The sequence below is a fragment of the Onychostruthus taczanowskii genome, unplaced genomic scaffold (genome assembly GCF_017590055.1).
Source record: "Onychostruthus taczanowskii isolate IOZ18803 unplaced genomic scaffold, ASM1759005v1 scaffold100, whole genome shotgun sequence".
NCBI lineage: Eukaryota > Metazoa > Chordata > Aves > Passeriformes > Passeridae > Onychostruthus > Onychostruthus taczanowskii.
The window spans coordinates 2,522,482-2,538,437 of NW_024496527.1; the positions used below are offsets into that span (position 1 = coordinate 2,522,482).

At 56.4% G+C, this 15,956-nt stretch overlaps 1 protein-coding gene across 3 annotated transcripts in view; it reads right to left on the minus strand.

Moving 5' to 3' along the window:
- Positions 1–1,557: 1,557 nt before the first annotated feature.
- Positions 1,558–15,956, minus strand: part of LRFN5 (leucine rich repeat and fibronectin type III domain containing 5) — a 44,275-nt gene continuing 29,876 nt past the window's right edge. For 2 of the 3 annotated variants that reach the window (XM_041410013.1, XM_041410004.1), the window contains exons 2-3: positions 12,131–13,538; positions 9,793–11,145 (exon numbers count right to left, since the gene is read on the minus strand). In XM_041410013.1, coding sequence (XP_041265947.1) covers positions 10,224–11,145; positions 12,131–13,518 — 2,310 coding nt within the window. In that variant the 5' untranslated portion in view covers positions 13,519–13,538 and the 3' untranslated portion in view covers positions 9,793–10,223. Of the gene's footprint in view, positions 1,978–9,792; positions 11,146–12,130; positions 13,539–15,956 lie in introns of those variants that run through there. The other variant, XM_041410023.1, reaches the window with a different exon arrangement.

Consider the following 15,956-nt stretch of genomic DNA (forward strand, 5'->3'; position numbering starts at 1 on the left):
ATCTGGGGCTCAACCTCTTCCAGAATTTAAACCCCATTTGCTCTGCACAGCAAGGAAAGGGAAGAGCAATACCTGCTGTTACTATAATCCACAAGAAACCCAGGCTGTGTGCGGTGCCTGAAGCATCACTGCTCAGGCTTTGTGAGGAAAAGAGCAATGATCCAGTCCTGAGCAAAGCCTTGGCTTTTCCCCTTGAAGTGCCCACTCAGCTTGGCATTCCCTGCACTGGATGAATCATGGAGCACCTGCCCCAGCCTCTGTGGGGCCACACCAGCACTGGATTTTTCACACAGGCACAAGCCTTGGGTGCCAAGCTTGGGGTCTCCTTGCCAATGTCGTGGGCTGAATCCTGTCTCTGTGGCATCAGAGGAGGAAACACAGGAGGGGACCTGATGGGTGAGGTCCTGGCTCAGCCCAGCCTTTCCTCCTCCCACTGTTGTGTCCTGGGGAGGTGCTGATGTCTCTGCTGCTACAGACAGGTCACTGAGCCAGCTGAGGTCCAGCAGGACAGGGGCCAGCAGTGGGAGCAGCCCCCACAAGGAGCAGTGGCACCAGGACAGCCCCATCGGGGCAGCCCCAGTCCTGGTGACGACACGCTTACCAGAGCCGTGATCTGCTCTCCTGAAGTTATGTTAAGGCTGGCTGATTCACTGTTCTGAGAAAGCTCTAATTATATCTGTGAGCCAGATGGAATGCTGACAAGGGAGAAAAGAAAAAAAAATCCCAAAAACCCCTTTTGTCTTGTTAGAGGAGGAAGGCAAGGCTGTGTGGACGGAAGGACTGGGGCAGCATGAGAGTCCCAGGCCTGTCCCCAGCTGTCCCTCTAGCCCAGGCCGTCCTGTTAGGGCTGACACTGCCCCAGAGGCCCTGGCACACGGTGCTTTGCTGGCCCCATGGCACTCCTGGCACACGGTGCTGGAGCAGCCTGCAGTGCTGTCACCCCCACAGCCCTGGCTGCCCTCTGTGGGAAAGCTCCAGGGCTGTCCCCAAGGGCACACGGGGCTCCCTCTGCCCAAAGCCCGTGCCACTGCCCAGCACCAAGGGACAGAGCCAGGTAGCTCCCTGGTGGCACGGCTGCCTGACCCAGCTGGTCACCCCGGGCCAGTGGCACCAAGGGCAGCGAGCTGGGGCTGCAGCCAGGCACAGCTCACTGCCCAGAGACACAGGAGTCAGCCACATCACCCTGCAGTGCCCAGCCCGACCTCACACAGCCCGCCTGAGCACCTGGAGCCGGGCACCACGACCCCGGGCACCACGGGGTTCCTGTGGGCACAGACCCCGGGCACCACGGGGTTCCTGTGGGCACAGACCCCAGACACAATGGGGTCCCTATGTGGGCACAGACCCCGGGCACCGTGGGCTCCCTCTGTGGGCACAGACCCTGGGCACCGTGGGGTCCCTATATGGGCAAAGACCCCACACACAATGGGGTTCACATGTGGGCACAGATCCCAGACACCATGGGCTCCCTCTGTGGCACAGTCTCTGGGCACCATGGAGTCTCTCTGGATCAACCAACCTGCCAGGCACAACCCCGTGGATCAACTAACATGCCCATGCCGTTGTAGTAAAACATTTATTTGTTCAGGTGATTGAAGCTACCGTGTTTACAGCTCGTGACCTCACCACTGGCAACATGGAACATGACTGGGACTGCAGCTGTTGCCACCGGAGTTTTCGTCATAATTTTTAGCTATAAAAAACTTGGACACCAGAAAAAACAGGTATTTTAGAGTTTAGGTGGCAGATGGGAGATGGGAAACCTGTGAGGGGAAGACAGTTTATCGAGGCAGCCGACCTTGACGGCCCCGCGGCCTCGGCCGCAGCTTCAAGTAAAGGTTTCGGAGGGTGAGTGCGGAGCCAAACGTCAGTCCTCGGAGAGGTGGAACCGGATTGTTTTCTGCCGAGTAACAACATCGGTGGCAGCGATTTCGGGGAGTGCAGAAGGGCTGGTGTCCTGCAGAGAGGCCCCGGCTTCTGCGCAAAGAGACAGAACAGAGACAGTGAGGGGACGAGGAGCAGCATCAGCCCTGCCTGTGGCCAACGCCACGCTGGTGTGGGACCACAGCAGGAGCTGCCGTGGGGCCAGCCTGGGCACAGCAGCCACTGACAGCCCCAGAACTGCTGCACAGCCAGCTGGGCACTGCTCCAAGGGTCCCAGAGCTGCCACAGAGCCAGCCCGGGCAGAAGCAGCAGCAGACCCTGCCCTTGGCCCAGGCACACACTGTCTTGGGGCTGTGTGCACTGCAGGGCTGGGCCAGAAGAGCATGGCAGCTACAGGAGACTGGGCTGGCAGGAGACTGGGCTAAAAGGAGACTGGGCTGGCAGGAGACAGACTGGGCTAACAGGAGACTGGGCTAACAGGAGACTGGGCTAACAGGAGACTGGGCTGGCAGGAGACTGGGCTGACAGGAGACTGGGTTGGCAGGAGACTGGGCTGGCAGGAGACTGGGCTGGCAGGAGACTGGGCTGACAGGAGACTGGGTTGGCAGGAGACTGGGCTGGCAGGAGACTGGGCTGGCAGGAGACTGGGCTGACAGGAGACTGGGTTGGCAGGAGACTGGGCTAACAGGAGACTGGGCTAAAAGGAGACTGGGCTGGCAGGAGACAGACTGGGCTAACAGGAGACTGGGCTAACAGGAGACTGGGCTAACAGGAGACTGGGCTGGCAGGAGACAGGGCTGGCAGGAGACTGGGCTGATAGGGGACTGGGCTAACAGGAGACTGGGCTAACAGGAGACTGGGCTAACAGGAGACTGGGCTAACAGGAGACTGGGCTAACAGGAGACTGGGCTAACAGGAGACTGGGCTAACAGGAGACTGGGCTAACAGGAGACTGGGCTAACAGGAGACTGGGCTAACAGGAGACTGGGCTAACAGGAGACTGGGCTAACAGGAGACTGGGCTAACAGGAGACTGGGCTAACAGGAGACTGGGCTAACAGGAGACTGGGCTAACAGGAGACTGGGCTAACAGGAGACTGGGCTAACAGGAGACTGGGCTAACAGGAGACTGGGCTAACAGGAGACTGGGCTAACAGGAGACTGGGCTAACAGGAGACTGGGCTAACAGGAGACTGGGCTAACAGGAGACTGGGCTAACAGGAGACTGGGCTAACAGGAGACTGGGCTAACAGGAGACTGGGCTAACAGGAGACTGGGCTAACAGGAGACTGGGCTAACAGGAGACTGGGCTAACAGGAGACTGGGCTAACAGGAGACTGGGCTAACAGGAGACTGGGCTAACAGGAGACTGGGCTAACAGGAGACTGGGCTAACAGGAGACTGGGCTAACAGGAGACTGGGCTGGCAGGAGACTGGGCTGGTAGGAGACTGGGCTAAGAGGAGACTAGGCTGGCAGGAGACTGGGCTAACACGAGACAGGGTTGGCAGGAGACAGGGTTGGCAGGACACTGGGCCATTGGGCTAACAAGAAACAGGGCTAACAGTACCCAATGTCCCCACCCAGACCTCCGCCACAAGTCTTGCCACCATCAGGGAGTTCAGGCACAGCACTGCTGCTGCTGCTTCAGAGAAAATCCAACAAGACAACCCCCAAAACCCCCAGCAGAACCAGCAAAGCTCATTGTTCCAGAACCAGAGACTTCTCCCTTTTCTAGATTTGCTTCTGCCCTTGCACTGGCCAAGCCTTTGCCCAGGCAGGGACTCCAGCTCTGCACACTGCCAGGGGTTCACGCAGAGCTGGGGACACCAGAGCAGAGCAGCAGGTGGGCACAGACACAGCACCCACCTTCCTGAGGTCTGAGTGCACGAGGAAAGGTCACCGCAGTGAGGGTGTGCCATGTGTCACTGTCCTGCCCCACACCAGCCCCAGGGCACAGGGACAGCCCATGGGGCAGCTGTTCCACCACCTCGCCTGGTCCCACTGCACCGGCCTCCCCTGGCACCCAGCACTGCCCCACTGCCCTGGGGGAGAGCAGCTGTGCCATGCCATGTGCAGTTACCAACCAGGCACCACTTCAAACCCATCTTTGGGTGCTGTGGGTTACAGCCCCCAGAGTACAGACTGGCCACGGGGAGCCCAGCTTAGGCCAGGTGGGGTCCCTGTGTGCCCACCGAGGGGGCTGGGCTCCAACCCTGACTGGTTTTCCTCATTTCCACTCCCAGTGGGAACTTCCCCTGCAGAGGAGGTGGCACAGCTTGCACACAGCACTGCAGGTGCCTCCAGAGCAGCAGCCTGGCAGTGCAGGAGGAAAAGCAGCTCACAGCAAGCCAGGGACACCAGCCCGGGCTCACCTCTCAGATTCCTGACCCAGACGCTTCTAAAGTGCAGTTCTCAAAGCGACCTGAGGTGACACAGCACCACCAAAACTGGAACTTATCCTGTTTATTTTAATGCTAACACAGTCCCTGGTGTGGAGTCTGCAGCCAGCCATGTGCCACGTTTGCTCTTTCCCCTTCAAGTTTCCTTCCCTCCAAGCCAAGTTTCCTTTTCTTTCCAGCAGCAGCCCTCACACTGGCTCTTGTGAATGAGCCTATTGCACTGAAGTGCACAGCCAGCCAACTTTTGTTGGGCTGGTGTCACTGGGGGCTGTGGGTGCTGTGCTGGGCACTGCTGCTGCTCCACGCCTGGTACAGGCTGTTCCATGGGATCTGTGCCCCTGTGACAGCCAGAGCCCAGCCACTGTGCAGAGCCCAGCCACTCTGCAGAGCACAGCCACTGTGCAGAGCACAGCCACTCTGCAGAGCCCAGCCACTCCCAGGGACAGGGCACAGGTGCTCCTACCCACAGAGCTGGTTTTCCTGGCACTCCGTGCCCGCTGCCACCCCACACCTGGCACTGAAGGGTGGACAAGCTGCTGCTGAGCAGCTGGGCTGGCACAGCCAGACCCCTCTGCAGTGCCTGATGTCCCCAGGGACAATTCCACAGTCACAGGGGCTGCAGCACCACAGAACAGTGGCCAAGGATTGGTGCTTGGCCTGCGGGGAGCCCCAGCTGTGCTGAGGGGCTCTGGTGGGTGACAGCCACGGTGGGTGACAGCCATGGTGGGTGACAATCCAGCACGGCGTGGTCTGGCAGCACAGGCTCTCCCCAGGCCCAGCACCCAACACACAGCCAGGCACACAGGGACACATTTGCAACCAAAGTTGCAACCACGTTATTTGTAAGCAGGACCCACGGACTGGCCAGTTTGCTGCTTTCAAACCAGAACTCTAACCAACATTAACATTACTGCCAGGAGAAGGCACCGTGCAACTCCGTGGCTGCTGCTAGTGCAGCTTTTGGGCAGCAGCACCTGGAGCAGGGAGGTGAATGTTCCTGAGCGACCACAGTGCTGACTATGCTGCGAGTGGCACTGCTCAGTCTCCAGTGCCCCCAAAGCTCCAGCATCGCTGAGGCTCTGCTCCCCCTTGGTTGACGGGCAGAGAAGTGATCCTGGTGGCTGCTGTAGCCATTACTCCTGGTTTGAAGCCATTCCCAAGGAAGCAGGGTGCCCCCTCTGAGCTGGGTGCCCACCATGGCCTCGGCACATGGAGGGCACACACTGCCCAGGCCTGTGCACCCACCAGGGTGCTGTGCCACTCCTCCGGTGTGGGATGCTCCCAGAGCAATGCCCAGCAGGGCTGCCGTGGTCCCTGGCAGGCAGGAGCCCCCCGTGCTGCTGGCACATGGCTCCAGCAGCTCTGCTGCAGCAGGGCCGAGAGCAGCTCGTGCCAGGAGCTCTCGGGAGGGCAGCGTGCCCCGGCTGTGCAGGGTGCCCGGAGCTGTGTCCCCTCCCCGTGCACAGGACACACGGCTGTGCTCTGCAGCTCCATGGCCACAGAGCCAGCGGGCACAGGGCAGGGCTGGCACGGGGACACGGTGCAGGAACAGAGCCACGCTGGCAGCAGAGAGGAGCAGCACCACGCACCCAGGGCAAGGACACGCCTGGACACGGCAGGGAGGCAGCACAGACACAGACAGAACAACAGCCAGCTCCTGCCCAGCCCAGACACACAGACACACACACACACAGACACAGCACAACAGCCAGCTCCTGCCCAGCCCAGACACACAGACACACAGACACACAGACACACACGGCACAACAGCCAGCTCCTGCCCAGCCCAGACACACAGACACACACAGCACAACAGCCAGCTCCTGCCCAGACACACAGACACACAGACACAGTACAAGACACACAGACACACAGACACACACAGCACAACAGCCAGCTCCTGCCCAGCCCAGACACACAGACACACACACACACAGACACACAGACACAGTACAACAGCCAGCTCCTGCCCAGACACACAGACACACAGACATGGCACAACAGCCAGCTCCTGCCGAGACACACAGACACACAGACACAGTACAACAGCCAGCTCCTGCCCAGACACACAGACACACAGACACAGTACAAGACACACAGACACAGCACAACAGCCAGCTCCTGCCCAGCCCAGACACACAGACACACACACACACAGACACACAGACACAGCACAAGAGCCAGCTCCTGCCCAGCCCAGACACACAGACACACAGACACGGCACAAGAGCCAGCTCCTGCCCAGACACACAGACACACAGACACACAGACACAGCACAAGAGCCAGCTCCTGCCCAGCCCAGACACACAGACACACAGACACACAGACACAGCACAACAGCCAGCTCCTGCCCAGCCCAGACACACAGACACACAGACACACAGACACGGCACAAGAGCCAGCTCCTGCCCAGCCCAGACACACAGACACACAGACACACAGACACGGCACAAGAGCCAGCTCCTGCCCAGCCCAGCAGCCCCAACAGAGCCCATCTCCAGGGAGGCCCTGGGCACAGCCCTGTGCTCCAGCCGCTGCAGGAAGAGCCAGGAATTCCTGAAGCAGCAGCTGTGAATAAAGATGCTCTCAGGCTAGAATCCCAGATCGGCCACAGCTGAGCAGCAGCACACGGAGCCCCGCTGGGCAGGCGATGCCTGAGGGGCAGGGAGGCACCCTGGGCTCGTGTCCCCGCAGAGCCCTCCACAGCTGGGGGTGCTGCTGGGGCCACAGCACCTCACACCCCCCGTCCATCACCTGTGCTGAGGAGTTATCCCAGTCTGGGGGAAATAACCTGACGTTATTCTGATCCAGGAGCATCTCAGCACTTTTTCTGTCTCACAGTTGGCGACCTATGGTTTTTGCAGAACAGAAAGGACAGAGAATTTCCTCCTTCATGAGGCTTCCCACACTTTGAATCGAGCCTTAATAAAACAAATGTCCCACTGCACAGTTATTCCAGTGGGCATGGATGATTCCATGCCCAGGGCATTCCCAAGGGATGAATGATCCTGTCAGCCAGGGAGAGAAGCTGGCACAAGAGGAACTCGTGGCTGCCCAGATCCCCTTTCCTGCACTATCAGCAGAGAATAAACCAAACACAGGGCCATATGGTCCCCGTACACTGCTTGACACAGAGGCACCATGGACAGAACATCAGCTGCAGTGCTTAGAAAATTATTCCTTTGAGTGAAAAATTACAAATATAAAAATAAACTCCCTTAAACCACAAAACACCATTAGTATTTTAGCACTTTCACAAAACATCACACAGATTTAGGTCCAGTTTTAGACAACATATAAAAGCATTGTCATTTGATGTTTTTAAAATACATGATTAAACCCAACCACTCCACAGCAAACCTCTGACACTCTCCCTGTACCCCAGGGTAGGAGGAAGGTTCCTCTGCCAGCACAGTCCCCCACTGGGGCTCAGACCTTCACGTTTGACCCACACTGGGCAAAGCCCTTCTCATCAGACTGCCAGACCCTGGACAGAGCAGCCTGTCCTCGACAGCATGTTATTTAATAGATCCCTTCTGTTCCTGCAGTGCTCATGGGTTCCCAGAGCAATCCAAGGAGGGATTTATTGTAATTTTTTTAACTTTTCCAGCAGGAAGCAGGTTTTCTCATTTTGAGACTTTGTTTCCTATTTGGTCTCTGCATTTCCTGAGGGAAGCAAAAAGGGTTTCTAAAAAATAAGCAGCCTCTTCCTTTTAGGTCCTTTACACCACCCTCATTGACTTTGTTCTTCTGTGACAGGCAATAAAATCACTCAGAGCAACCCACACCGGCCAAGAGCACCAGCCCCTCACTGCAGAGTCCCAGGACACAGATGGGGTGCCAGGGGCTGTTCCCCACTGTGAGATGTTCCCCCACAACTGCCCTGGGGCAGCTGCTGCCCTGGGTGGAACCAGGCTGGCCTCAGGCACCTGCCCGAGTTACTGTGCCCCCAAGAACAAGCATACAGGGTATGAAATTTAACTATTCTCTCACTTTTATGGCCACAAAGCCCATCTTGAACCTGTTATTTGGCATCTGAGAATGCACAATGCTCAAATATTCAGAGTGAAGCTGTCTCTAATTTGAATATGATGACCATATGAGTTTAATTAATATTAACTGCAGGCTTCCCTTTACAGTGAGCAGAGCAGCTGCCATTCACACAACGAAATATGTGCCTGCTGTCCCCTGCTGCTGTGGGGCTCTGTGCCTACAGAGTGGCTCAAAATCACTCTATTCCAGAGGCAGCGCAATTAGGAGCAGCTTAAAGGTGAGACCATCATCTTCCAGGCCCTCAGTGCACCCAGGGACCGAAAAGAACTGGACCAAACCATAAAGTTCTGAGGAAATATGGCCCAGGAGTCTAGGACAGCAGGAGATGGCCATCGTCACCTGACCAGCTGAGGTGCTGAATGGCTGTGACCCTGCCAGCTGCAGCCCTGCCTGCCCACCTGCCTGCGCTCCTACCTGCCCTCCTGCCTGCCCACCTGCCACCTGCCTTCCCAACTTCCTGCCCACCTGCCCTCCCACCTTCCTGCCCACCTGCCCACCTGCCTGCCCTCCTGCCTGCCCTCCTGCCTGCGCTCCTGCCCACCTGCCACCTGCCTTCCCACCTTCCTTCCTGCCTACCCACCTGCCTACCCACCTGCCTGGCCACCTGCCCTCCTGCCCACCTGCCTTCCCAACTTCCTGCCCACCTGCCCTCCCACCTTCCTGCCCACCTGCCCACCTGCCTGCCCTCCTGCCTGCCCTCCTGCCCACCTGCCTTCCCACCTGCCTCCCCTCCTGCCTGCCCACCTGCCCACCTGCCCACCTGCCACCTGCCTTCCCACCTTCCTGCCCTCCTCCTGCCACCTGCCTGCCCTCCTACCCGCCCACCTGCCTGCCCACCTGGCTACCTGTCTTCCCACCTGCCTGCCCACCTACCTGGCCACCTGCTTGCCCACCTGCCACCTGCCTTCTCACCTTCCTGCCCACCTGCTTGGCCACCTGCCTGCCCTCCTACCTGCCCAGCTGCCACCTCCCTGCCCACCTGCCTGCCCACCTGGCTGCCTGTGGCCCCGCTCAGGGCCCCGCTGAGCTGTGCCCAGCCCCCCGGGGTGCCCAGCCCCGCTCCCTCCCCAGGGCTGCAGGTCAGGGCGCTGCCTGCACGGCGGGCTCTGGGTGCTCTGGGACGGGGTCAGGCACCTCTCAGGGTGACCCCGCTGCTCCGGCAGCCCCGGCCAGCCAGAGCCGGCACAAGGGAATGGACCCACAGCCTGGTGCTCCTCGTGCTCCTCCCAGCCCCACGGTGGGAGCTCTGCAGCACCAAGGCTCGGCCCGGCTCCGGCAGGGCAGTCACCGCGAGGCTGGCTGGCGTACCGAGTGAATATTTTATTTTACACAACATAACAACACAGCGTTGTTGCTCCTGTACAGCATCTGCCTAAAAACAAAGGCAACACCATTGTCACGGAAAAGAAATGTACAGTCTGACCGGTTTAAAAAATATCATTTTACTGATTGATCCAGAAGTGGTTATTTGTTAGCTTGGAGGAAATTGCATTTCCTTTATAAAAGGCTTTTTCTGTGAAAACTCTCTCTTTTGTTTTCTGCTACCGCAGAACCAGGAAGCCAGTCCTAGAGCAGGGAAGGCACTGGTGCTGTTTCGTGCTTTTTTTCGCCCCTTAATCTTTTTTTCCTTTTTTTTTTTTTTTTAAATCTCTGAATGTTGCCTTCGGTTTTGATATTAAATAAAACCAAACGAAAACTAAATAAACCCCCATGTGCACTGGGTGGCTTATACAGAACCCCGCATGAACAAGCCATTAATCAGCGAGACAGCAGTGACATCCAAATCCAATTCCCTGGGAAAGGGAGTTTCACACAATGTTTGGTGGTTTTGGTTAAAATAAAAATTTAAAAAAAAAAAAAAAAAGAAAAAAGAAAAAAAAAGCAGGTCACACAGTGCTTTCCAATATCCACTCAGAACTGGAGAAAGTTGCTTTTCCGCTATCGGCCCCGGCGCAGTCTGCCTGGACTAGCATCCCGTTCATGGACAGGCTCCGTTTGGAGCGCAGGCCGCCGGCGCCGGCGCCGCGGGGCTCCAGCAGCTCGCCGCCCAGCGACCGCCGGCGCTTGGCTCGGGACGCGTCGGCCGGCAGCGTGAGGAACTTACTTGGCTTTGATTGTGCTCTTTTGTACGTGGGGGCCGCGTCGGGGGCGCGGCTGGCTAGCTGCAGGGCCGTGGAGTTATTCCTGTTCGAGTTCTGGGGCTCGGTGCTGCCGCCGGCCTCGCCCTGCGGCTCGCTGCCGGGCTTTGGCCCCGACTTTCGCTTCTGCTTCTGCGACAGGGAAGTGCTGGAAGTCCAGGCCGGAGGCAAAGCGGAGGTAGTGGTGGCTGAGTCCTGGCTGGAGCCGGCGTCCGGTGACTGCGTCACACCATCGCTGGCAGCCTTGCAGCACTGGATGCCCTCCTCGTGCCCGAGAGCCTGCTTGGACAGGGACTGCGACAGCACCCCGCTGCAGCCCTGGATCTGAGCCCCGTTCGTCTGCGAGTACACGTTGCTGACCTTGGTGGCCTTCTGCTGCCCGTTGTTGTTACACACCTTGTAGCGGATCATGAGGATGATGATGAACACGAGCACGGACGCCACAATGATCCCACCGATGATGATAATCATGGTCCCACCCAGGAACTGGGACTGCATGAAGTGGCAGCGCACGTAATCCTGCTCGGTGGTGAACTGTGTGCAGCCCACCACTCTGGTGGCCGTCAGCGAGGTGATCCCGTCATCGTAGATGGCCAGCACGCACAGGTCGTACATCGTCCCCGCAGCCAGGTTGTTGACCAGAAAGGTTTTGCTCGTGGGAGGTATCATTCTGGGGGAGAAGGAAACCAGTGTGAATGAACCTGGAGGACACACCGGCACCTTCCCACCCCGTGGAGCAGCCCCGGCCATGCTGGGCACCACCACGGCTTGTCTGCCCACTGTCCCCGTGGGGCTGATCTCCATCCCCCAGCAGCTCCTGCCTGGCCTTCCATGTAGCAGAAGTCACTGCCAAGGCCCCTGGCACAGCTCAGCATGGCAGAGCCCCCCATTAGAACCACCACATCAAAAACGTGGAATCACAGGATCACAGAATGGCATGAGTTGGAAGCAACATTTAAAGACCATCTAGGTCACCCTCCTGCCATGGGCACGGACACCTTCCAGCAGACAAGGCTGCTCCAGGCCCTGTCCAGCCTGGCCTTGGACACTTCCATGGATGGGGCAGCCACAGCTTCTCTGAGGAACCTGTGCCAGGGTCTCACTGTCCTCACAGGGTAGAATTTTTTTCAGTTATCTGATCTACATCTACCTTCTTTCAGTTTAAAGCCAGTATCCCTTGTCCTAGTAATGGATAAAGAAATTCACAGAAGAAATGACCAAGCAAAGCCAGTGCTGAAGGGTATAACAGTCACACCTGGCAGCACAGAGTCCCCCTGTACTTCCCCAGCATGGGCATCACCAGAAAGTGCTGTGAGGAACATGGTCACAGACATTGTCCTCCCTGTGCTTCCACAAAGCTGAGCATATTAGGAACCATTTAATCCATCTACCTTCACAACCCTTCTCAGATCAGTTCAGAGGATTAGAGATCCACTTGGATTATCTAAAAATAACACTGTTATAAGTAATTTTCCCATTTGTGAGTAGAAATGGCACGAGTCCTTCCTGAGGCTCCCACCATGAGCTGCCGGGGCTGGGCTCTGCTCAGCTGGCACAGCACAGGAACTCCAGCAGAGGGGCTGCCCAGGCCAGGGCCACACGCCAGCACCAAGCACCCAGCACGGTCCCACATGGGCAGGCTGGGGCTGCCTTACCTGTAAACAAGGGAGTCATCGTAAGTACCATTGTACTGGATTTGAAACATACGTATCCCAGGTATATTCCTCTGAAAATTGAATTTCAGCAGAGCCGTGGAGGACGTCGCTTCCGCGACGACCACCTTCTTATCCTGGCTGACTTTAGTATCCCCGTTGCTACTGCTCGCATTGGAGCCCGACTTGGTGGATGTGGAGATATCCGAGGAGCCTGGGTCAGGCTCGTGGATGTGGTTTGTGCTGTTCAGCAAGTGGGGGAGTTTGATGATGTGCAGGTCCACCGTCTGCGTGGCCTCCCCCGCTGGGTTGGAAGCAATGCAGGTGAAGGAGCCCGTGTCCTTCACCGTGGTGATAAGGATGTCGAGCGTCCCGTTGTCGTACACCGTGGACCTGGTCGCGTTGGAAATCAGCTTGCCCTCGGGTGAAATCCAATGGATTGCTGGCTCGGGGTCGCCCCGGGCCTTGCAGCGCAGGGCTGCCCGCTGCCCCTCCAGCACCCGCAGCTCGTGGGTGTGCCGGGTGATGAGCGGGGGCTCGCACAGGAACTCCTCCTCAGGGATCGACCAGAAGTACCGGCCAGACAGCAGGGTAGGAGAGGCACAGGTCTCCAGGTCATCCTCCCTGGAAAGGCGCCTCAGCCACAAAAGCTCACAGTTGCAATGCAAGGGGTTCCCACCAAAGCTCAGCGCAAATGTCGAGGGGCTGATAATTCCTGAGGTTGCCAGCACCTGAGCGCGCTGGAAGAGCGGATCAGGCGGCAGCTTCTGCAGTTTGTTGGATGTGACGTCCAGCCTGGTCATCTTGTGGAGGTGGGAGAAGGTCCCCTTAGGAATATGGTCAATCATGTTGTGGTCAAGACTGAGAGTGTGCAAACTGACCATTTTCTCAACGGCATCCCAAGGGATGGTTTCCAGATTGTTGTAAGACAAATCCAATTCCTCGAGAGCTAAAACATCATCGAAAGCTGTGGAAGAAATTAAAGTCAGCTGATTGTTGTTCAGTATCAAGTGGTGGAGATTGGAGAGCCCACTGAACATGTCATTAGTGATCTTAGTCAATCGGTTGCTGTTCAAATGCAGAGCCCGCAAATTGCGCAGGTCGGCAAACGCGTGAGGTGTGATAAAACTGATTGTATTCCGGGACAGCGTCAGGTCCACCAGGCTGGTCATGTTGGCAAAGTCTTTCCTTTTAATGTTTGTAACAAAATTGTCTGCCAGGCGCAGCTCCACCGTCCTCCTGTCAATGTTGGGAGGAACAAACAAGAGCCCTTTCTTGGCACAGAGGGTGGCGAGGTTCGGAGACAAGATCTGACAGACGCAGCGCTTGGGGCAGATCTGAGCTCGCACCGCTACGCCAATGAACAGCAGAAACAAAAGCAGTTTTTCCATTGTAGAACAGATTCAAGAGCCTGCAAGGGAGAGCAAACAATGGTTAGTCTCTGTGAGATAATATGGACATAATAAAAAAGCCAAGACAGACAGTCTGTGGTTAAACCATGGAACTGAAGTTCAGGTAGCAGCGAGTCACCCTCCCTGTGTTACCTCACTTTTCTCCATGCCCCCATCCTGACACAAGAGTGCCTGCCAGGAGTACAGCTGAGAGTCAGGGATGTTTGCAGTTCCATGGATACACACTGCATACAAGTGACAAAGCGATTGGGAAGCCGCTCCTCGGGCCCCTCCTGCTAGAGCCCATCCTCTTGCCCAGCGCACCTCCACATCCCAGCAGAGCCCACGACCTCCCAGGCTGCTGGCCATAGTGACAAATGTTCAGGTACAGAAAATGGAGAGTGGTTCATGTGTGCTTCACTTGCTAAGCTGAAACTCTCAGTGGCCTTGAAATCACAGCAGCTCAATGGGTGTACAGCCATCTCCACTGAACATTTAAGCTCTTAATGCTATTTTCAGAATAAACTCAGAAGGAGCTAAATTTATGTCATTCAAACCCCAAAAATGCAAATAAAACAAAATGAAACAAAAAAAAAAAAAACAAAAACCAAAAAACCAAACCAAAACAAAACATAAAACCCAAGAAAAGCCCCCACAACAGAGATCTAAATAAAAATGGATCTTGGGCTAATTTTAGCTGATCACAGCTTTCCGGCTCCCCCTGGAAAGCCCAGCGGTTCAATCAGCTTTATCGCTGACGCTGCCAGGCCCGCTCCTCGTGGCAAGTGGGAGCAGGGCTGCCAGCAGCAGTGCCCACGCAGCTCAGCGAGATCACCCTAAGGGATTGTGCCAAAGGCTTCCCGGCAGGGCAGCTGGGAGGGCTGGGCTGCTCCTCCCTGGAACAGGCGGGAGCACGGTCCGTGCAGAAGCACCCACGTGTCTGAGGGAACCTGTGCCATTGTGAGCAGCGCTGCTCAGAGGGGTTCCACACTGAGACTGAAGCACTCAGCTCCCTTTGGGACCGGCACAATTATACGTGTTCAGATCAGATTACTCAGACCCATTACCACCCCAGAGATGCATTAACGAAGCTCAGCTAAAATACAGTTTCACAGCTAGCCAGAACCAGAACTCTTGAATCGTCATTGATATTTAAAGACATTTAACGTCAGAACAACAATTATTGCTGCTGTTGTCCGATCCATCCGTAAACCAAACCAAATCTGTGGTGCCGTGCAAGCAGAGGCAGCAAAACGATTAACCTAAACCCTGCTTTTCAGCACAATCAATTTACTTTTTCCTGATACTTCTGGGGACTGCGAGTATTCAGGACTACTCCAACTTTTGAATTCCCACTAGAAAAATAAAAGCCTGCTACTGCAGTCCAAAGCAGAGCCTGCTGCTGTGGGCAGTGCTGGGAGCTGCTCCCACAATCAGCATAACCAGCACCATTCCTGCTGCCATGACTTGTGGCAAAAAGCAAAGTGCCATGGCAGTATTCAGGTATGTTCTGTGGACTCACTTTCATGACTGCACTGCAAATCAGGGTGGCTCTGCAGGTGACAAGGACCTGGAGGAGAATGGCAGTGTCAAGCAGTGAAGGAAACTGCCTGCTGCAGCTCCCAGACCCCACTGGTGTCACCCACCAGCCACCTCCCAAACCAGCAGCTGCACTTCACGGCCAGGGACTGTCACCTGTCCTTTCCAGGTGGGACTTTGCTCCTTTAATGTACATCTGGTAAGGACTAGATTGGAGCAGGCTCAGCAGCTCAGGGCACCTGCAGCACAGCCACTGGGGTCCCTGGACAGCCTTGGCTGGGGACACCATGCTCATTTAAATTTGCTGACTTAAGGCTGCCAGTTTAGATTCATGGCTATGATTAAATCATGTGCCTGGATCCAGCCTAGTCCATTGCTACAGCTACCCAAGACTAACACAAGCTCCAGCCCAAATCAGTAAGTTCATGAGTTTGGAAATGCCATTACAAGATGAAACAACGTAAACAACAGCTGGGATGACAAGGTCACCACAAAGTTACCTACCAGCAGAGGTGGGTTTTTTGGATGTTAAGAGAGTTTTGGATATTGTCTGCGTCAATATCCTCAGGTTGAATGCCCAGCATATGGCCAGAGCTGGATGCAATGCCATCAGTGAACATCAGGCTCAAGGGGCTGCAGTAAATGGGGCAAGACCTGCCCCCTGGCAAGGCCAGTTGCCAGCACTGTGCCCCATGACTCGGATTTAGGGACAGTCCTCTCCCGTGTCTCCCAGTGACCTGGGCAGGGAGCTGAGTGCACCCCACATACGACTGCCATCGACACTGAACTAGGAGGAGGGACTGAGCCCTCAGAGCATGGAGTGCTTGAAGAGAGGTCCTGGTGATCAGAGTGCTGAGCACCCACCAGCCCTGACTGCAATGCAGACCAGTGAGGATCTG